The following is a 22,387-nucleotide window of genomic DNA, read 5'->3' as shown; positions in this document are numbered from 1 at the left end:
CTGGAGAACATTTAAAATCAAGAGAAAATAGCCACAAAAGTGTTACGTTATATTCTGGTGAAAAGGGCAGACAATTTCAGTTCATTGAAGTCTAAAATACAGCCAGAGTTCTCTTATTTAGCTCCTACATTTCAAATTGTAGTTTACTACTATTACTCAACAGAACACTAGAGAACTAAAGACTCAGAAACAAGTGTACAGTTCCTTTCTTATAACGTGGAGATTCAAAACAGAAAGATTAATGACAGAAGCAATCACTTTCACCACTTGGAAATTCTTAAGAATTTTCACAAACTAAAATCATTGAAATAATGAAAAAAAAATTTGTCAGTGATGTTAAGGACCTTCACTTTACAATAATCATCCTGATCTGTGTAGATTCAATTTTCTACCTTCTTCTATTCTGCAAAGCCAAAAGAATTTTGTCATTGAGCAATCCTAGCTTATCAAATGTTCACACAATTAAGGTGTTCCTTTACATAATCAGGGGACATTAAACAGCACATTTGGACTTAATGCTTTCTGGAAAGATAATATGGCAACCAATATATTACAGAATGACTGAGGTTAAAGCAGTCAATTTTGGTTAAGGATATCATTGAGGAAACTAATGAAACAAATCAAATTTTGAAAAATTCGAATATCGAAGTAGCTTTTTTTAGTTACTATTGCCCTTAAAAAATAGTAAAAGCTCAGACTTTAATGGATGTTATAGCATGCCTGCCTTATTCATTACTATCTCTAAAACTAGCACACTAGCTCACCACTAACTCTAAAAGTATATTTATTCATGACTAAGTATATGTTTTATTTTACATATGATAAATAGTAAAGCATGTATAACATTCATATTTGTTAAAATATTTAAAATTTTCTCGTGTATATAGCTGCATAATTATAATTTTTTGCATACCTAAATCAGCTTTGAATGCTTAATTTCTTAGTTTTTTAAGTCGAAGATATCAATGGTAAAAGAAATTTGCTAAAATTTTTGCAACTAGAAGTTTGATTAATATTTCTCAGTAGTTACTCAGAACCCACTGTTTGGTACAGCCTTCCTATTAGGCAAATAAATACTGCTTTTTTAAGCTCTTAAATGTAGCCCCTTTTCATCGTAGCAGGGAGATTACTTTGTTTTCCTTCTCTCAAATGGAAAACAAATGCGGAGTTTTGGTGAAAATGACTTTGATTCTGGTCGGAGGAGAAAATTAAAACAGTACGGTTATTTTTCTGTAGGTCACCCGTCCATAATATTATAAAACCTTGATGGGATAGTGAATTAGTCATTTTGTAGCTCCCGCAGCATTTAGCAAAGTACCTTCCAAGTACTAATTACTCCAAGAGCTCAACGAGCGTCAGAGAAACAACACATGTAGGCAAGATAAAAGGCACCAGACAAGACACTAGGCATTATCATTCCCCTCTAGGCCGAGGACGGTAACCGAACCCCAGATTTTTTTCTTTCTTATAAATCTCAGACGGGAAGGCGAGTCCCGAGCACAGTGACCCAGGGGAAGCTTCCTCCAGCCGCCCCGAGCCCGGGGGCTTCCCGCGCACACAGCCCCGCTCCTTCCCGTCGCCTCGCGGGAGCCCTCCGGAGTCACACCAGAGCTCCCTCCCTGCCTTTCCCCTCGAGTCTCCTCCCAGCCAGTCCAGGTACCAGGCCTCGGGGCACGCTCGGGGACCGCCGGTATCCCCCGGCCTACCCACCAACCCCACAGCTTCCCCGCACCGCGCAGCGCGAAGGCTGCCGAGGACAACAAGCGGAACGATTACTTGCTGCCACGCATGCTCACAGACTTGACTGGGGTCACACTGGAGCGCTCAAGAGTGGAAATCCAGTTCTCCATGTTTTTGAGATGACCTGAAAAAATTGGCATTAAAAACGCCGGTTTCTCATAGGAGGAAGGGACTTGGCGGTTACTGAGATCTGAGCGGAGGGGGCTGCTCACAAAACCCGGAAAACTTTTCGGGATTAAGTCGTGTGCGCCCGGGCGGTCTGAGGCATGCGCAGTAGCCTCCCGCGGCGGCTGCGCTTTCCGAGCCGGAAGGTCCGGCGGCCTTCAGCAGGGACTCGGCATCTCCTGGGTCATGTCGGCCCAGGGTGACTGCGAGTTCCTGGTGCAGCGAGCCCGGGAGCTGGTGCAGCAGGACCTGTGGGCAGCGAAGGCATGGCTGATTACTGCCCGCAGCCTCTACCCGGCCGACTTTAACATCCAGGTGAGGTCAGGGCGGTGTGGGTGGCCGTCCTGCGAGGAGGGAGCCCGGCTCGGCGCCCCTGTTGCGGGGGGCGGGCAACTGCGCCAGCCTCGGGGTCTCAGCCTGGGGGTGTCAGCCTGGGGGTCTCGGCTGCCGCCGGCCCGAACTCGCCCTTCTCTTTCCGCCCTATTTCTCTCTACTTCTACCGCCCCTGTTCTCCTGCACCTTTCGCACGCCTTCTCACCCGCAAGGCCAACACCTGGAGAGACAGCGGACTCCCCCTGAAGTCCCGTCTGGTTGGACCCGTGGGGGCGTGGCCTAGACCGCACTTCATCGCCTCTAGAGAAAAGCCGTCCTCTTGTTCATTCATAATAATGTCAGCCATTTGTGAAGCAAATGGCTTTTTAGATATTATCCCACTTAATCTAGGGGCCGAGGGGGCGTGAGCCTGTGGGTCACGCACCCACGCCCTTACAGAAAGGCTGCCATGCATGTGGCGCTGTCACAGCTGCTGCCATACTCTCAGGCCCTGCGGCCCGCGCGGGGGCGGTGCTGGTGGACGCCAGCGTGCGATGCCCGCGGGAACGAGGACCTCCCCCGGGGCTACAAGTTAACGACCCCTGGACCTCTCTGTGTTGCAGTATGAGATGTACACCATCGAGCGGAATGCAGAGCGGACGGCTACGGCTGGGAGACTGTTGTATGACATGTGAGTGATGAGGCTTCACTTCAGCACTGCCCTGGATTTCTCCATGAGGTTTGGTTGCTGTGTATGGAACTGGGAATTGGGGGAGGATCTTTCAAATTCATCTAGATCTCTGGTATCTCAGGCTTACTTAGTAATAAGTCTAGGCCTTTCGTTAACTGCTGACATGCCTTGTGCAGAGAAGTCATCTAATTCTTATGTTTTATGCTTAAGACTTTTCTATCCAATTTTTTTCTTTATTATTTCTGTATTTATTATTATTTAGAAATAATACGTGGTCCTTGTAAAAGTTCAAACAGTAGTGAAGTATATAGAATAAGAAATGAAAGTCCCTCCTAAACATCCCAGAGTTAAGTTTTGTGCCTATATGTATACATGTAAACACACATGTGAAAACACAGTATTTATATAAAAAAAAGTTTGGGGGTGTATTTACAAAAATGAGATCATGCTATTCTTATTTTTCTGCAGCTTTCTTTCTTCACCTACTATGATGGATCTCTTTCCATGTTAATATGTAGATATGTACTTTATTCTTTTTCTTGCCTGCACAGCATTTCATACCCATACTTTTATTTGTAGACATTTGGATGTTTTCCAAATATCTGAATTTATAGTCAGAGTATCAGTAAACAACTTTGTACTCATTTGGGTTTTTTTCTGTAGAATAGATTCTTTGATATAGATTTTTATAGTCAAAGAGTATGCATATTTAACATTTTGATTTTAAATTTTAATGCCATCACATTGCTCACCAAACAAATACTATTCCAAAGTATGTTTCTGCCACCCATGTGACAGGAGAAACAATGACATCTTGATTTTTTAAATTTGTGTTAATTATATTACTAATAAGGTTTTGTATCTTTTCATATGTTCTCTTTGGCCATTTATATTTTCTGTGATTTTCCTTTGTTCATTTTTTCTTTTAGGTAATTTGGGTTTTTGTTGACTTTTAGGAGTTCTTTATATATTATGGTGACTTATTTCTCTTATAAAAACCTTTAAAGATTTATGAGTACCCTCATTTTTCTTAGTTTTGGTTTTTGTATATTTTGGTTTGTTTGGGCACGCTAAGTATTCACTTAAGTATTCACTTAAAGAAATAACTGGGTTTTTTTTCGAAATGCTAATGTTCTTTCTTTTTTGGATACTATATAGAATCTGACATTTTAATTTAATGCATTCATTTTAAAAATAGGTTTGTGAATTTCCCAGACCAGCCGGTGGTGTGGAGAGAAATCAGCATTATTACGTCAGCATTAAGAAACGATTCACAGGATAAACAAACCCAATTTTTAAGAAGTAAGAATGGAGTGATAACTTAATGGTCTATAAAACTACCATTTCTGAATACCAAATTATATAATCTCACAAAAAGTCTCATCTGTGATGTTGGTATCCATATGTATAATTTTGGGTCCTTTTTTTCTGAATTTCATACAAGAAAAACTTATTAATCATATAAATTTTTAAATGTCCCTTGACATTTGCTTAGAATCCTTGAGTTTTCTTAAAGGATGTGGATTTATCAATGAGTTCAGGAAACTGAATATATTTTTAACAGGTTTTAGAGTAATCAGAAAGCATCTATAAATTAGGTCTCCATAAAACAGGAGAAAAACTTTTATTAATTTATCATCTCCTTTATCTTTAACGTCCTCTCTGTGTTCATTGCTGTAGCCAATCAGAGATTTTATATTCTGGATAAAAAGAAAGTAAATGGTTTAGATCATTTCAGATTAAACAAACAAATGCTCTTTGTCTCACCCTTACAGCAAGCACTGCTGAGACCCTTCACATACATCATTCTTGTCTTCTGGATCTAATAAAGACTCCAAATGTTTTATGGTCATTCAGCAAACATCTTGTGCCACATATTGTCTGACCTAAAAACCTACCAGATAATAGTTGAAACCCAGCAGCAGTGATTCTTCATGTAGTGTTTGTAAATGTTATATGAAAATGCCTTACTTACACTTTTTGTTTCAGTATTTTCTTTCACTTTCACCTTCCAAAAACTTTTAAAAGTTTTTAAATGTGTTGTGTACAGGTTTATTTGAAACCCTTCCTGGTCGGGTTCAGTGTGAAATGTTACTTAAGGTTACAGAACAATGCTTCAACACGCTGGAACGATCAGAAATGTTGCTTCTGCTTTTGAGGCGCTTCCCTGAAACAGTGGTACAACATGGGGTAAGAGTCGGCCCTTTCCTTCCCCTTAAGAACAAACTGATAATCAGCAGATGAATCAGTATGGTTAAGAGCTTCAGTATCTTTACTAAAGCAGAGATTTTAAGGAGTACTTGATAAGACTAAATTTAAATCAAGAAATCATTGTCAGTAATGCTAAAAAGATATAACTGTTATCAAACTTTAAAAATTTTGTCTTACCAGCAGTAAGAAAATAGTCACCAGCCATTGACAGTACAATTTATTTGCAACCTGTAAAGTACAGTGAAATTTAAAAAAAAAATCTTACTCCATTCTATTAAACAATGCATGTTAATTTAAGTGAGAGCAATACACAGTCTATAGTCTTAACGGACATGTTTTTCATGTACATCTGCCCTAAGAACACTTTTCCCTCTATTCCTGCCTCTTCCCTATATCTGTAATAATTATGAAAGGCTGTTGGCAGGCATTGTTAAGTGCTAGGTATCTCCTTTTTACTCCCCAGACCTCCTGAGGTAGTTTCCCACCTTACAGATGAGAAAACTGAGTCTTAAACGTCTTCAGTAACCCCCCATAGCCAGTAAATGGTAGAGTTGGGATTCATACCATTAAGTCTTTTAATTCAGCCTCTTGCTTATTCTTTCCCATGCCATTTTTCTGGCTTCTGGCACAGCTTAACCTTCTCCATACCTCCTTGTCTGATATTCTAACTTCTAACTTTTTAAATGTAATCTCCTACATTGTTCCACCCCTACCAAAGAGCATCTCTATGTGGTTTCAAAGAAGATAATGCAAATGTGTTGTAAGATTTTGATAAGCAGACTTTCTACTATATTAGGCAGACTTTCTACTATGTTAGGGCATCATTAATAGAAAGATGCCTTAAAACTTAAATAGTTCTGCCAGCCTAACCCAGCTTGTATGAATGTCTACTTTTGAGAACTCTTGAAAGGGATACATGTTATCTATATAATACATCTTCATATAGAGAATAAAGTTAGTTTCCACATTTCTTAGAAACTCTCTACATCTCTTTTATTATTCTAACTCTAGTTGCAATACTTTCCTTAAGTTTCTGTAGACATTTTGTTAGCATTTTAATTTTGCTAGTTGAGAGGACAATAATTGACGCAGTGTTCAGGTAGTCAGGTGAATTTGGGATCCATTCCGAACTGTGTTGCTGATGCACTCTTTTGCTTTCTAGTCTTTAAAATTAGAATGTTTGTTTCTCAGGGAAATTTAAATGTACAAACTATGTGAAAAAAAACAAAAATGCCCTCCTTCATGTGATTCTGACATTTTAAATGTTAGCACATTTTTAAACTATTAATTTTATTTTGAAACAGGTTGGCCTTGGGGAGGCATTATTAGAGGCTGAAACAATCGAAGAACAAGAATCTCCTGTTAACTGCTTTAGAAAATTATTTGGTAAGAAGCTTGTATTTTGTTCTGTTTACCTTACAGTAAGTATATTATGCTGGGGTAAGGATCACCTCAGGAGTAAGTGATTTGTAAAAAGCAAAGGAGCTCTTCATATTATGGAATTTAAATCCTTGTTTATTATTATATTTAAATCCAGAAAGCATTTAAATAACTTTTAAAGTTTTATTTTATAATATTTGATACCTCCAAAGGAATACATGTAACCATTCATAAGTATGAAGCAGCATAAGGTCATTGGAACCTACCTCATTTAAGAACTATAACCTTCCCAATAATGTAGAATCTACTTATGTGTTTCCTCCCTGACTCCATCCACTAGTGTCTCTCTGCCCAGCAATTTATAAACAAATGTGCCATAGGGGTCCCTCCCCCTACCCATTTTTAAGAAACTACATGAAATAAACTCTAAAATTAATTTTGTTTTTGTCTGACTCATAGGGCGGAGAAACAACTAATGAATTTTTTCTTATTTCTCCCCTTCAACAGTTTGTGATGTCCTTCCTCTAATAATTAACAACCATGATGTTCGCTTGCCTGCCAATTTATTATATAAGTACTTGAACAAAGCAGCTGAATTTTATATCAATTATGTCACTAGGTCAACTCAAATAGAAAATCAGCATCAAAGTAAGTGCAAATATTTTGAAATTTCATTTAGACAAATTTATCATAAACTCTTGCTCCAAATTGCAGATTTAGAAATCCTTCATCATTCTGATTATCCTCTTCTGGTTGCCTACCAGTTTGAGAGGGTTTCTAAAATATGGTACTTATAAAAAGATACTGCAAGTAAGAGATGAGACTTTTCTAGAACTACTTCTACCCTAATTGAAACACTCTCCTTGCTGAATTGTAGCATTAATGCCCTGAACTTTATATACTTACCATTGCTCAAAATTCACTTCTGCTCACTCCACTGACCAGTTGTGAGGGTCCTTGAACAAAATACGTTACCTGTTGGGATTTGAATGGGAGGTCAGACATTTTTCTTTCTCTATCAAGTACCATATAAATAATAATTAGTAATAATGTTAATTGTGGGTTACTTTATTCTTCACATTTCAGGTGCCCAAGATACATCTGATTTGATGTCGCCTAGCAAACGTAGCTCTCAGAAGTACATAATAGAAGGGCTGACTGAAAAGTCATCCCAGATTGTGGACCCTTGGGAGAGGTTGTTTAAGATTTTGAATGTTGTTGGAATGAGATGTGAATGGCAGATGGATAAAGGAAGACGGTAAAAATTGTTTATTTCTAGAATTGCCTAGTAGATCTTTTGATTGCCTATTCTCAGGATCCTGAGAAACAAAAGCACTTTTTTTCTTAAAGTATGTAATGTTAAGATACACTATTCATTGAGTAAATTTTGTAACATTCAGTATTTACTCAGAAAGAGGCTAGTTTTTTTACTTTATTAAAAAATTCTTAACTGGAGTATGAATTCTTAAGGTAAAGTTGGGTTTGAAGCTCTCCTTGGCAGTTCAGAGAAAAGAGAAACTACTTGGCATGTTTATGTCATGAAGTATATGTATATTTTTATTGGTTAATCTTCACACATACACATTCCATACATATGTCATGAAATCTTGCTCTGATTGCTGCCCTAATTTGGAAGAGGAAATTTGCCACTTATATGCAGATAATAGAAAATAATTGTACATGCCTAGAGCATGTTTGGTAAAAATAATGGTTCTATCATGGCATTTCTTTAGATCTTTTGCTAACAAGCCCAGAGTAATTTTTATCATCCTTCATCTTTCAGAAGCTATGGTGATATTTTGCATAGAATGAAGGATCTCTGCAGATATATGAACAACTTTGATAATGAAGCTCATGCAAAATATAAAAACCAAGTGGTTTATTCCACTATGTTGGTCTTCTTTAAGAATGCATTCCAGTATGTCAACAGCATACAGCCATCTCTCTTTCAAGGTTGGTTTAAAAATTTTAGGAGTGTCTCAAAATACTAGCCTCCTTAGGGATGGTGAAGAAGGTGAAAATGTTTAATTCAACCATTGTCCTTGGATCCAAATAATTGTGGGTGGTGCCAGTGCTTTTTTTGGTTGATAGTGGTTTTAAGTATGTTTTCATTATAGATTTCTATATCTAATGATATAGTGGTACTTTGAAACTAAATTCAGAGATCAAATGCCTTTATTTTGAAAAAGCAGCAAATATAACGGAGTGCTGAAGTAGATTTCACAAAGACCTCCCAAGAGTTAAAGAAAAAAAAAAAATATATATATATATATATATGTATATATGCTAGCAAAAGTTTGAAAAATAGAAATAAGGAGTATAATCACTAATAATCCTTGACAAAATAACACAGCTCTCCTTTTTATATATTGCCTTATAGCCTTTCAGATAAATTTGTTTTGTGTGGAATTTGTAATCATAAGGTACATGTAATTTTGTGGTCTTACTTTTGGTAATTTTATGATTCATGATCATTTTTTAAAAATTTGCTGATATATCAGAACAAATACAAAGAAGGAAATATCACCTGTAATCCACCACTGAGAGTCTGTGAACAATTTGGTGGATAGCTGTAGTCTTTTTTCCTATACATCCATACTTGTTTGTTTACTTAATTGGGATCACAGTGAACATATTTTTTAAGACCTTTATTTTCATGTTACAATTTATTTAGTAAACTTCTACTTGCTGCATTTCTAAATGTTTGGTTTTTTCCCCCCATCCATAGGTCCTAATGCTCCAACCCAAACTCCATTGGTTCTTCTTGAGGATGTATCAAATGTATATGGTGATGTAGAAATTGATCGTAATAAACATATACATAAAAAAAGGAAACTAGCTGAGGGACGAGAAAAAACCATGGTAATCCTTTCAGATATAATTTTTAATACATTATATTTTTATGGTCGCTAAAGGTGAATCTTTGTAAAATGTGGTTTTAGAGCTACAAGGTAATTACTGTATAAGTCAGTAGTGCTTTACTGGAGGTTGTTTAGCCCCCAGAGACATTTGGCAATGTCTAGAAACATTTTTGATTGTCACTGTTGGGTGGGAAGGGGTTGCTATTAACATCTAGTGGGTCGAGCCAGGGATGCTGCTAAACGTGCTGCCCTGCACAAGAGAGCCCCATGACAAAGAATTATCTGCCCCAAAAGGTCAGTAGTGCTGAGGGTGACAAACCCTGGTCTAAGTTATTTTACCTGTTTTGACTGAAAGGTATTGATTAGAGTTTTGAAAGGAAAAAAAAAGTAAAACCTATTGGCCATCTAGATTAGGGCACCGTGGGTGCTGGCCTCAGAATGGAAAGTGCTGAGGCATTGAAGGTAGGAAGTAATTACAACCCACAGGGAGATCAGTAAAAGTATCATGAAGGTCAGCATTTGAAATCAGCCTTGTAGAATGTACAGGGTTTTGTCAGTGGGATTGGGAGGTAGAGTTTGTCAAGAGAAGACAGTTTGCACTAAGAGGCAATATTTAGCACCACCAGGCTTCTCATTTGGCCAAGTCACAAGGCTGTGTAGGACAGTGATTTTCAAGCTTCTTTAACTCAGAGAAACCCTTTCTTTCATTTAAATCTTTAGCAGAGGTTAATTGGGACGTTCCAGTTCAGGAGTTGCTCAACTTTTTCTGTAAAGAACCAGATAATAAATATTTTAAGCTTTGCAGGCCATATAGTTTCTGTTGCAACTTTGCAACCATGGTACCCCCTGCCCCATATATAAACGAATGATGTGACTATGTTCCAATAAAACTTTAGGCCGATTTGGCTCACAGTCATTGTTTGCCAACCTCTGCTTCAGTAGAAATGCCCATGGGCAACAAGGACCCTCCATACTTTCAGTTTCCCTTCCCCTCTGTACTTCAGTCTTTGAGTCATTTTGCCAGACCCTGGGTATCATTAGAAATATGCCTTGATCAGATTACATTGATGTCATTATAGACTCTATAATATAGAGGATGAATTGGAGCAGGAGACACAGCCTTTCTGAATGTTTGTAAGGGTATTTACCCTTTTGATAAACTAATTTAAGTTATGTTTCCTCAAGCAAAAATATGCACATATGCACAATTTTGCACATAATCCCAGGGGTTGACAACCTATGCAGCCCAGCAACCCCAGGTTGAGAACTGTGCTAAGCAGGCTCTCCCAAATGCTCTCTGTCTTCTCTCTCTTTGTTTCCTCCTTGCCTGCCTGCCTGCCTTCCTCCCTCCCTCCCTCCCTCCCAAGCAGAGGTTGGCAAACAATGACTATGAGCCAAATCGGCCTTAAGTTTTATTGGAACACAGTTACATCATTTGTTCACACATAGGGCAAGGGGTACCAGAATTGAGTAGTTGCAATGGAATCTGTATGGCCTGCAAAGGCTAAAATATTTATCATCTGGTCCTTTACAGAAAAAGTTGACCAACTCCTGAACCCTTCCTTCCTTTCTCCCTCCTACCCTCCCTCCCTTTTCTGATTTCTGAGGGTACATGGCTTATCCTGGTACCTCACCATAAAACCATAGCTACTTTTCCCAAGCAGGTGGGATAACAGGTAATATATATTATTAGTTTTAACTAAAAGTGATCATATGTCCCCATGTAATTCACTGCATATAACATAGCCCCAATCCATCCATTTCTGTCCATCTATGCCACTTCCTTCCTGGTTCAAACAATCATTATCTCTTTCCCAGACAATTGGAATAGTTGTCTTCTCTCTCTACTTTCACTCTTTGTCCCTCCAGTCTCTTTTGCGCACGGCAGACAGGACGGTCTTTTTAAAACATAAATCAGACTTCACTCCCCTGCCTCGCACTCTGTAATGGCTTCCCTTCACACTTAGAGGAAAGCCAAACTCTTCACTTTGCTTTCTAGGCCTTGCATGGTCAAGCCCTTCCATGCTGCTGACAGTTCGGCCTTCTTTGTGCACCTCTGGCACGCTGAATCCATTCCTATCTCATGGCTTTTGCACCTGATTATAGCTGTGCATTGTGATAGGAGTGCTTTTCCCTCAGATCTCTGATAGGTTTAGATTGAGAAACGGGTCTGGACATCTGTGTCACTGCTAAGGAGAGGGAAAGATTATGGGAACTAAACAGGGTGAGGCAGGGTAGGGTCCCCAAGCATCAAGGAATAGGAGGAAGAGACTAAGCTCTTAAAACAGGGAAAAGAGATGGGTAGTAGGAGGTATGTGCCAAAAAAATATTGCCTATTTTGACAGAAATTAGTTTGAGGAATGGAGCTTTTTAGCTAAAAAAAAGCTTACAAATATTTGTTAATGAACTTAATGTAGTAAAAACCTGTAAAAGAATTTAATTTGGGTCCTTGAATTCATAAAATCATCTAGGTAGAATGAGAGATTTGAGAAATTCTCAGCAAAATAAAATTAAATAGAGCTGTTTTATCTTCACTGCTTTTTTAATAAATCATCTGGCTATACCCAGTGCCATGTACAATAGTTACCTTTATAGGCAGCACTCTTTTTTCTTTGTGTTTATATTACTTGAGATGACGAGCAAAAAAAATAGAAATCTGTTCTGTAAAATACAAAAGACACTAATAGATAAGTGCAGACAACTGGAATTTCTGACTATATACCTTGTGTTGACAGAGAGCAGAGTTAAAAACAGGGGTTGCTATTGGAGAAGGGTTATATGTAGTTATCAGACGATAAGTAACAGTCTTTTCTCTGATATTACTTCCAGGGGACTCAAGCTTTAATTGTATTTGGAAGCAAATTAAATAATGTCACATATTGGGAAAATAAACTATAAAACAGTTGCTACTTAAATTTGTGTCTCTCAATGTAAAAACCTAAGTTTTTTGCTTTTATCAACTGGTTGGAATTTTAACTGCATTAGCTTTGCTCTTAAGCCAACATAGCCTCAGAATTTATCATCAAAAAAGAAAAAAACTCAGGTGGGCCATAGTGGTTCATCAGGTAAGAGTGCTTGCCTGCCATGCCCAAGGACCCAGGTTCGATTCCCGGTACCTGCCCATGTAAAAAAAAAGAAAAGAAAAGAAAAGAAAAAAACTTAATTTAAAAATAAAAATTGTGCAAGAGTGAAAAGGTTGAAATTTTGCATTATTTTTCAAACCTAAGTAGTTAAATTTTAAAAATTTATTATACCCATGATACCATCCTTTGATATAAATCATATAGTCAGAATTATCAGCAATAAACATAATAGTTTCAGTAGATGACTATATTTGTAACTTTGAATTACATGTGTTCTTCACATTCTTTAAGCAGAGTTCAGACGATGAAGACTGTTCAGCAAAAGGAAGGAATCGTCACATTGTAGTCAATAAAGCAGAGCTTGCGAACTCAATTGAAGTGTTAGAAAGCTTTAAATTGGCCAGGGAGAGCTGGGAGTTGCTGTATTCCCTAGAATTCCTTGACAAGGGTAAGAATGTACTTATATTGGTGTGGTACTGTTTAATTTTTGTATGTAAAATAATTATGCTAAAAAAATATCCTTGTGAGGGGTGCAAGGGTAGTTCAGTGGTAGAATTCTCACCTGCCATGCGGAAGACCCGGATTCAATTCCCCGCTCATGCACTTCCCCAAAAACAAACAAGCAAGCAAACAAGGAAAGAAAAAAACAAGCAAACTAACAAGAGTTCAACAAATGGTGCTGCTATAACAGGATACTCACATGGAAAAATAATGAAATGTGACCCCACCATACAGCATACAAAATATATGTATATATATATATTCCTGTGCTAGTTGAACTGCCAAGTCATTGATGGATAATTGAATTGATTGCAGTTCACACATTTTATAGAATTCTTTTTTTGAGCAGGATGCCTAATGGGTTATCAATTGTCAAATAACTATTTGCATCTCTGCAAATAGAGAAATTTGCCTCTCTAGACTTATTTGTTTCCTTGCTGTGTTTGTTTTATATTTTTAGTTCTGTCCCATTGCTTTGCATCTTCCTCAAGCCACATGTGGCTAAGAATCCAAAGGGTATTGTTGTTTTTGTCTGCATTAATTTGTTTGTGTGAAAAACTCAAATTCTAAACACTGTAGAAACCTTACATGCTTTGTATATAGACATAACATTTGGAGGAGTTTTATTTTCATAATATTTAAACTATTGAGTATTTCATCATTACTTAGAAATCACTGACACTTTACTAACCAGCATCTTTTTTTACTATACTTTGGAATCAAGGTCTGTTACTTTCCTTTTAGCTAGTGGACAATTCATCCCCTGGCTTCCTTCTATCATTCTGTCAGTACAGAGCCCATTGTTGGATATGTCAAATCATATTTTTGAAGTAAATATAGCATCATTTGGATTCTCGTCACATCTAGAATTGTGAACACTTGTGTGATTATTTTGGAGGGTTTTTTCCTTTAGTTAAAAATTCACTGTTTTAAAAATGAATTAAAATTCTTTGTGTTATATGTTTAATATTTTATATTTTAATTGGTTGAAAATAAGTCAGGACCTTATTCTAGGGAAAACAAAATATTTTAAAAGATAAAGTAATACAGGATAAGCACCTTGAACAGTTCTCAGCATATGGTACATCCTTAGTAAATATTGGTGCCTGATAAAAGTATTGCTGATATATGTGTAACGTTCTGCCTCTACTCTCCAGTTGTTTTAGAAATCAAAGTCTCAAGTTCCTCCCTTTTTTTGGTAATTTGTCTCTCTGCTGTTTTCTCTTGTTGGGTTTTGTTAGTTTGTTTTATGTTTGAATTATACGTTTTCAGTAAATTTTGTTTTGAATTCTTGCTCAGAATTTACACGGATTTGTTTGGCTTGGAAGACAGATACTTGGCTTTGGTTAAGAATCTTCCTCACTGATATGATCATCTATCAGGTAAAAAAAAAATATCCCATGGACCTACGTCTGTGCAGGATGATTATTGTTGCAAACCAGGTTTAACATGCAAGATATATTACGTTCCCTCTGTGGAGGAATCCTTGCTCCTTTAGAGATGTTCTGATTTCTGTGGCTGAGGGAGTACGGTCCTCTGCCATCTCAACATGACTGTACAGTGACGAGGCTTTATCTTCTATGTTACTCTGGGTATGGCCAGTCACACCCCTCGGTAATTACAAAGTAAGGCTTTTACTTTTTCATAAAAAATACATACTTGTCACTCCTCCTTCTCTTTACTTCTTCTTTGCTGTCTGGAACTTGAGCTGCTTGTGCCTAAAATGGAGAGAGTAGATAATTCACCAGTGAACCAAAATGAGATGTACAGTTTCCAGCCTTTGTTGTGGAAATGGACAGTTTGCTGTTAGCATCCTTCATAGAGGAGAAGTGGTGTTAGTAAACTATTTCTATGCCCAAAACATACTTTTTCAAAGGGCTGGTGTTATTTTTTCAGTCTTAAGATTTAAGAACAGAAAGGAAAATCTTTGTACTTATAAAATGGGATATACAACCCTAATCTAGCTTTCAGGTAAGTCAGTTCAATTCTGTTCCCAAGTCTCCTTTCTCCTCCCCCGCTGAACAAGCAGAGGTACCTTATATATAATTTCTTGCTAATTGCTTAGGTCTGAGGCTTTTTTTTTTTTAATGGCTGTGTTTTTTTCCTCCTTGGTGTTAAATCTTTCTAAGGGTCAATATAAAAAGGCAATAGCCAGCTTGCATCATTTGGCAGCTCTCCAGGGATCACTCCCTCAGCCACAGATCACAGGACAGGGGACCTTGGAGCATCAGAGAGCGCTCATCCAGCTAGCGACCTGCCACTTCGCTCTAGGGGAGTACAGGGTAAGTTAACAGACCTCGCACGGGAACCCTCAGAATGCCTTAGCTCCCCTGGGGGTTTCTCTTTTTCCTAGAGAGCTGTTTCTCTTACTTCAGTGTATATTTACTTGAAATTGATCTTCCGCCTAGATTTATTATCTAATCTGCTGATGAAAATCATGATGATTTTGTTTTACTTCATTTTTTCTTTACTATAGCATCCCCGAAAGTAGCCTTCACTTTTTTCACTTTCTTGCCTGGAATCCTTTTAAAGTGGAATCAGTACTGTTATCCTTGGAAAGAAGAATCAGTTATATTAAGTGGGAAATGGAGAATTTACATGAGGCTTATCCATACCTCATGCTCTCCATTTTTAATGAGGTGATGACACCTCATAGGGGTGTTACAGAAGCAGATTTTTCTATGGGTATGTTTTCTTCCAGGAGATTGTGAGCCCCTCAACTTACAAAGTGGGAACTGTTTTTTTTACCTTTGAATCCCTCACAGCATCTGGTACAATGATTGCACAGAGTACATACTCAATAAGCAACTGAATTCAATTAAAATGAAAAGCATATTTCATATATATATATACAGATATATACATAAGTACTCTATAAAGTCAAAGCCACATCTTAAACACACAAACTGACTTCTTGTCTCTGTATATTAGTTGATTACTTCATGATTAAAAATCCTAAATTAAGTATTTTTAAGACATTTCTTCTTAGCTTTTTTAAAAAATATTTTTATTGAGAAATAGCCACACACAGTCCAACCATATTATACATTGTGACTCACAATATCATCACATAATTGTGTATTCTTCACCATGATCATTTTTAGAACATTTGCATCACTACAGAAAAAGAAAGAAAAAGAGAAAAAAGAACCCATACTCCTTACACCTTATTCTCATTGACCCATACTATGTCAATCTACCCAATTTTTACCCTTTATCTCCCCCTATTATTATTTTTTATCCTTTTTTTTTTTTTAACTCATCTCTCCATACCCTGGTTAAAAGGGGCATCAGACAAGGTTTTCACAATCACACAGTCACATTGTAAAAGCTATATAGTTACATAGTCTTCTTCAAGAATCAAGGCTACTGGAACACAGTTCAACAATTTCAGGTACTTCCCTTCAGCTACTTCAATACACCATAAACTAAAGATACCTATACAGTGCATAAGAATAACCTCCAGGATAACCTCCTGACTGAAATCTCTCAGCCACTGAGAGATCTCTCTCTTCCCCCTTTGGTCAAGAAGGCTTTCTCATTCCCATGATGCCAGGTCCAGGCTCATACTCAGGAGTTAGGTCCCACGTTGCCAAGGAGATTTACACCCCTGGGAGTCACGTCCCATGTAGGAGAAAGGGCAGAGTTCACCTGCCAAATTGGTGTAGAGCGAGAAGCCACATCTGAGCAACAAAAGAGGCTCTCTAGGGGTGACTTTTATAATCATCAGTACACTTATCCTCTCGTTTGCAGGACTAAGTTTCATAGGGCTGAGCTCCTAGATTGAGGGCTCAGACTATTGAATTGCTTGCAAGAATATCAGAAATTTCCCAGATGGGGAAGTTTAACATTTCCTCCTTTCTCCCCAGTCCTCCAAGGGGAATTTGCAAATACTTTTTTATTCTCTGCCCAAATTACTCTGGGATATATTGGGGCATCACACTAACTTGTACAACCCAACAAGATCTCACACCCTATTCAAGATTCCATGTAATTACTGTGTTCAAGTAAACTGACCATACAAGTTAAATTAGATAATGTGCTGTCCCAAATATAAAATTTGCATCACATAAACATCTCTTCTTTTGATCTTGCACAGAGGTTGAACTTTTAAAATATGATCCATATCATCCTCAATCCAGTATTCTGATTTACTTTAGTCCTATCCAGATCAGTTTCATTCATATCTCTAGATGAAGTCTAATCACTTTTTCAGCTTTTTTAATGGTTGCTGAATGGGGTAATGTTGACTTTGATAGCTTCAGTGCTGTAACTCTGAGTCTCAGGTGTCACATAGATACCTGAAGTTTCAGGGAACAAGCAGGTTATATACAGATAGCTCAGTATCTCAGAATTTAGAAATATCAGTTACCACTCCTAAATAGATGTGACTGCCATAAGAGCTTACAATCTAAGAACCTTTCCAATAGGCCCCAACCTGATAATCCATGCTCTCGACTTCAATTCTCAGAGTTTATATATTATAATTAATATATATATGAGTGAGGCACGATAATATTTGTCTTTTTATTTCTAACATTTTATTCAACATACTGTCCTTAGGATTCATTTACCTGGTCTCATGCCTCACAACTTCATTCCTTCTTGCCTCTGCTCAGTAGTCCATTGTGTGTAACCACGTAACCACAGTTCCCCCTTCCTTTCCTCAGTTGTTGTATCCTTAGGCCACCTCCATTTATTGCGAATTGCAAACATTGCCTGCTGCCACAACCACCATTGTGCAAATGTCCATTCATATCCCCACTCTCAGTTCCTCCAGGTATATACCTGTCAGTGGGGTTGTAAGAGCATATGGCAGCCCTACCCCTAGCCTCCTGTGGAACCACCACACTGACCTTCAGAGGGCCTGCACCTCTCATCTTCCCTACCAACAGTGAATAGGTACATCCTTTTCTTCACATTTTCTCTAGCACTAATCTAAATGAAGACATTTCCTCTTCTTAGTTACGTTTTTAAAGTTAAACTCTAAAGTATGATTTATAATTTCCCATAATAATTTTTTGAAACAAACAGTTGTAGAGCATGTAGAATATGTGGATTTAAAATTGAAAACATTTTTCTACTATCATTTATATAATTATTTGGTACCCAGATTTTAATTTTCAATTAATTCCTTCTGATAACTTAAAAGAGAGTATATCTTCACCCACACAAATATAGACAGATCAATACAGATCATGTAGCATTAGAAAGCTCTATAAAACACTTCTATTATCCATTAGAGTAAGGAACATAAAATAAATTCGTAGATATAATTAAGCTACGCAGGCTCATCTCTGAGGGTTTCAGTCACCACCTCTTAGGTGGTCACTATTAGGCCTACAAGTGCAGTACTGATTCATGAATCTCCAGTACTCTGCCTGTCTTCAGTTCACTATCATCATGTCTAAATATAAGTTTCCTTAGTTCCTTGGACCTTAGATATGAAACCTTTGAGTCATGGTTGACCCTTACTCTAGCTAATTAATCACTAACTCCTTTAGATTCTTCTGATATGTACTAATCTCTTTGGTGTATTGCCCTTTATTTCCATTGCCACCACAACATTAATCCATGCCCTTTAACTGAGCAAGTCTACAATTGATGGCCATTGTTGTTGAAAACATTGCTTTCTTCATTCCACTTAATTGCAGTATTGACTCTCTGGGTGCCCAGTGTTGACCCAGGCACTGGGTGTGTGTGCCTAAAGCAGAACGCGGGGAATATAGGGGCCCCCATTCAGCGATATATCATTTGAGTTGGAGAGAAAAGTATAATTATTTGTATAAGACAGTGTAAAATCAAATATTAAGAGATATGCCTCAGACATATATGTGCACAGTAGGCATTCATGGGAATGTTTATGCTATGATCCATGTAGTAAAGGAATGATTTATAGGAAGGGTTGGCTGGAAGTGGGCACTAACAGATGGTGACCCTACATGACTCTGAAGTACAAGTTCTGACCCTACCACTTGCTAACTATGTGCCTTTGGAGACCTCACCAGAACTGCCTAACTCTGTAGTTGAAATTCTTAACTGCCAAGCTACCAGTCTCTCTAAGTTAGAGCTTCACAGCACTGTGGCCATGGATGGCCTCCACATGTGCCAATATGTGGGCCCCTCAGTCCTCTGCACAGAGCACCTGGTTGGTTGCTACTAGCTGTGAACAGCCTCTTGTACTTACCCTATTGTGCTGTACAAGTATTATTTTCTAGATGTGCCCAAGATATGAAAAAGGTTGGGAAATAAGGCTTTACAATTCCATGTCATCATCTGTAAAGTGAGAATGATATGAGAGTCGTGCCTGACACAGAAAATACTAAATGGAATCTTAATAGTAGTAGTAGGATTTTAATAGGTAGACGGAAGGCGAATGGTGATGCTTTACTTTTTGTGGATCAGGACCAGCCTGCTCAGTAGCATACAAGTTCTTCCCTAATACACCAACATCGCATCTATCCAATTTCTTATCTCTATATTTCTGTCTTAGTTTGCCAGGGCTGCTCTGACAAATACCACGAACTGGTTGGTTTAGCAGGAATTTATTGTCTCATAGTCTGGAAGCTAGAAGTCAAAATTAAGGAATTGACAATCCATGTATCCTCCGCAGTCTGTAGTGTGCTGGTGGTAACTGGCTGGCAGTCAGTCTGTCTGCTTCAGTCTCCTCCTGTGGTGTCTACTCCTCTTGCTCAGTCATCTGTCTGGATTTGTCTCCTTATAAGGACTGCCATCATATTGGATCAAGGCCCACCCTGATTTAGTTTGGCCTCATCCACATAACAACTTCAGAGCTCCTGTTTACAAATGAGTCCATACCCACAGGACCAGGGGTTAAGGCTTGAACATGTCTTTGTCGGGGACATGATTCAGTCTACCACAAACCCTTCTTCCCCTCAAGTGAATCACCTAACACTCATACACAGCCCTTTCACAGCTCCTTTCTTCTGCTTTAAAAACTCTTTTTCTCTCTTCCACACTCCAGATATTCCCCTTTGAGGCTTAGTTCAGGGTAACTTCCCTACCTGAACTTTTTCTCTAGTTTAACCTGTATACATTTCTCCTTTGATTCAAATTATGGTCTTTACTACTGTTTGGGCCTCTATATTTTCTTATTTTGTTATTTTTCTTTTTAGTGAGTTAGTAAATGTCTTTAAGTCAGGACAGTGACTTCTACTTCTTTTGGATTCCACTGGGCTGTTAAACATCTTGGTAGAAGGTTAGATAATACTTGATTAATTTTTTTTTTAAGTTTCATTCTTTGTTTCTTAATAGCAAAGAATAGATTATTATTCCTGCAAAGGCTAATACAGAGATTTAATCTGTTACTTTTTCTATATTTGTTGTTGATTTAAAAAATAATCATATATAGAGAGTATAGTCTCGAGGCAGAGCTGTAGACCTCCCTGTACAGAAGTTGCCCAGTTTTTCTTTTGTATGCAGATATTTTGGTATTACATTTGATTTGGTTTTGGTTTCAGTATCAGAAAACTTCAGGTTATTTCCTTTTGGTCTTGTCTTCTTTAGATGACATGTGAAAAAGTCCTTGATCTGATGTGCTACATGATACTTCCCATTCAAGAGGGAGGCAAATCACAGGAGGAGCCATCAAAAATAAAACCCAAATTTAGAAAAGGTACAGTGATAAGTTTTATTTTAATTTTGTAACAAATAGCTTTAGTATCCAAGCCTTGGAAATGTTTTACAGTTCCTAATAAGATAATACTGTTGTCATCTTCAGGCTCGACAAATTGTATAAAAAGTTAACCGGTTGCCAGTTTCCCCTTGGCTTTAATTTTATAAACAGCTGTAAATCTGCCTTTCTTCAAAGTACACTTCACTTCCTGAGTTTATCTCTTTGAAGAACATTGGTGAACTCCTTTTCATATCTTTACCAATTCTAGAAAACTTGTAGTTAGTTAAGAAGTATCTTTTAGTGTAATTTCCTTCTTGGGTCATTTGAGCTCTACCTCAAGTTGTACATTGCTTGAAAAAACTACATAAATTTATAGTTTGAAAATACTTATGTAAGAAAGGAAAATCTTGATTACTATCAGTGATCTAAGTTTCCATCTTAAAAGTTAGAAAAAGATAAGCAAATAAGTAGAAGGCAGAAAATAAAGTAAAGAGTAGAAATCAATGGAATAGAAAAGAAAATTGTTAAAATTAATAAAGCCAAAAGTTAGTTCTTTGAGAAGATTAATAAAATTGATAACCCCCTAACTATATTAATCAAGAGGAAAGTGTACAAAAATTCTCACTATTAGGAATGAAAGGGGGTGTCACTACAGATCCTACTGAAATCTAAAGGTCAGTTAAAGAATACCCTATGAATAACATTATGCCAGTAAATTCAACACCTTAGATGAAATGGAAAAATTCCTTGGAAAATCAAATCTTACTAAAACTGACGCAAAATGAAGTTGAATATCTGAATGTTCCTGTGTCTATCAAAGAAATTGAATTTGTTATCAAAATCTTCCCCACAAAGAAAACTGCAGGCCAAAATGGCTTCACTGGTGAATTCCACTGAGGATTTAATGAAGAATAAAACCAATCCTATGCAAACTTGTTCAAAATATGGTGGAAGAGAGAAAATGTCCCAGTTCATTTTATGAGGGCAGCGTAACCCTGATAACAAAATCAAATAAGGACAATACAGAAAAAGAAAACTAAAGACTGGTATCCATCATGACCATAGATGCCAAAATGCTTACAAAATATTAGCAAATACAGCAATCTAGAAAAACAATAAAACATTATAGCCAAATATTTTGGGAAAGTAAGCATGGTTTACAGAAATCAGTATAGTTCACCATATTAACAGAATAAATTAGAAAAATCATGTAATTGTCTTGATATGGACAGAATTCAGCACCTATTCATGATTAAAACTCATAGCAAACTAAGAATAGAAGGAAACTTCATCAACGTGATACTTAATTTGAAATATCAAATGCTTCCCCCCATAAGAGAAGAACAGCAGATGGAGTCTTTCTCACCACTTCTGTTCAGCACACTGGAGAGCCTAGCTAACAGGGCAAGGAAAAGGATAAAGGCATAGGTTGAAAAAGACTGTCTTTATTAACATATTTGGCTATATAGAATCTCAAAAAGAAAATTACTAAAATTAATAAGTAAATTTTCTAAGACTATTATTCAAAAAAATTCAATTCATATATGCTTAGCAATAAGTAATTAGGAAATGAAATTTTAAAGTGCTGTTGAGCATCTAAAAACATAAAATACTTAGGGATTACTTTAATATAAAATGTGAAAACTTCTACATTGAAGATTACAAAACATCACTGAAAGATTTAAAAGAAGCTTTAAAAATGGGATAAATCATATTCATAGATCAGAAAGTCAATATTGTTAAGATGTCATTTCTCCCCAAATTTATCTATAGATTCAATATAATTCCAATTAAAATCACAGCAGGC

The 22,387-nt window shown here is 37.2% G+C and overlaps 2 protein-coding genes across 7 annotated transcripts in view; one reads left to right on the top strand and one right to left on the bottom strand.

The window, feature by feature from the left end:
- The first annotated feature begins 2,010 nt into the window (after positions 1-2,010).
- Positions 2,011-22,387, top strand: part of INTS10 (integrator complex subunit 10) — a 30,141-nt gene continuing 9,764 nt past the window's right edge. The window contains exons 1-13 of one of the 5 annotated variants that reach the window (XM_077152651.1): positions 2,011-2,220; positions 2,841-2,908; positions 4,107-4,210; positions 4,959-5,098; positions 6,424-6,505; positions 7,007-7,147; positions 7,586-7,757; positions 8,283-8,452; positions 9,228-9,361; positions 12,735-12,891; positions 14,244-14,326; positions 15,074-15,226; positions 20,472-20,580. In XM_077152651.1, the coding sequence (XP_077008766.1) occupies positions 2,092-2,220; positions 2,841-2,908; positions 4,107-4,210; positions 4,959-5,098; positions 6,424-6,505; positions 7,007-7,147; positions 7,586-7,757; positions 8,283-8,452; positions 9,228-9,361; positions 12,735-12,891; positions 14,244-14,326; positions 15,074-15,226; positions 20,472-20,580 (1,642 nt within the window). In that variant the 5' untranslated portion in view covers positions 2,011-2,091. Of the gene's footprint in view, positions 2,221-2,840; positions 2,957-4,106; positions 4,211-4,958; positions 5,099-6,423; positions 6,506-7,006; positions 7,148-7,585; positions 7,758-8,282; positions 8,453-9,227; positions 9,362-12,734; positions 12,892-14,243; positions 14,327-15,073; positions 15,227-20,471; positions 20,581-22,387 lie in introns of all 5 variants that reach the window. The other 4 variants (XM_077152652.1, XM_077152648.1, XM_077152647.1 and 1 more) reach the window with 4 other exon arrangements.
- Positions 5,297-22,387, bottom strand: part of HGSNAT (heparan-alpha-glucosaminide N-acetyltransferase) — an 83,803-nt gene continuing 66,712 nt past the window's right edge. The window contains exons 18-20 of one of the 2 annotated variants that reach the window (XR_013172374.1): positions 14,604-14,662; positions 7,406-7,474; positions 5,297-5,347 (exon numbers count right to left, since the gene is read on the bottom strand). Coding sequence is in view for 1 of the 2 variants with exons in the window: in XM_077152655.1 (XP_077008770.1) it covers positions 14,607-14,662 (56 nt within the window). In the remaining variant the exon portion in view is untranslated. Of the gene's footprint in view, positions 5,348-7,405; positions 7,475-13,884; positions 14,663-22,387 lie in introns of those variants that run through there. The other variant, XM_077152655.1, reaches the window with a different exon arrangement.

This window comes from Tamandua tetradactyla, chromosome 3 (genome assembly GCF_023851605.1).
Source record: "Tamandua tetradactyla isolate mTamTet1 chromosome 3, mTamTet1.pri, whole genome shotgun sequence".
Classification (NCBI taxonomy): domain Eukaryota; kingdom Metazoa; phylum Chordata; class Mammalia; order Pilosa; family Myrmecophagidae; genus Tamandua; species Tamandua tetradactyla.
Note: the sequence above shows the minus strand (reverse complement) of the source record. Positions and strands in the feature narration are given on the sequence as shown.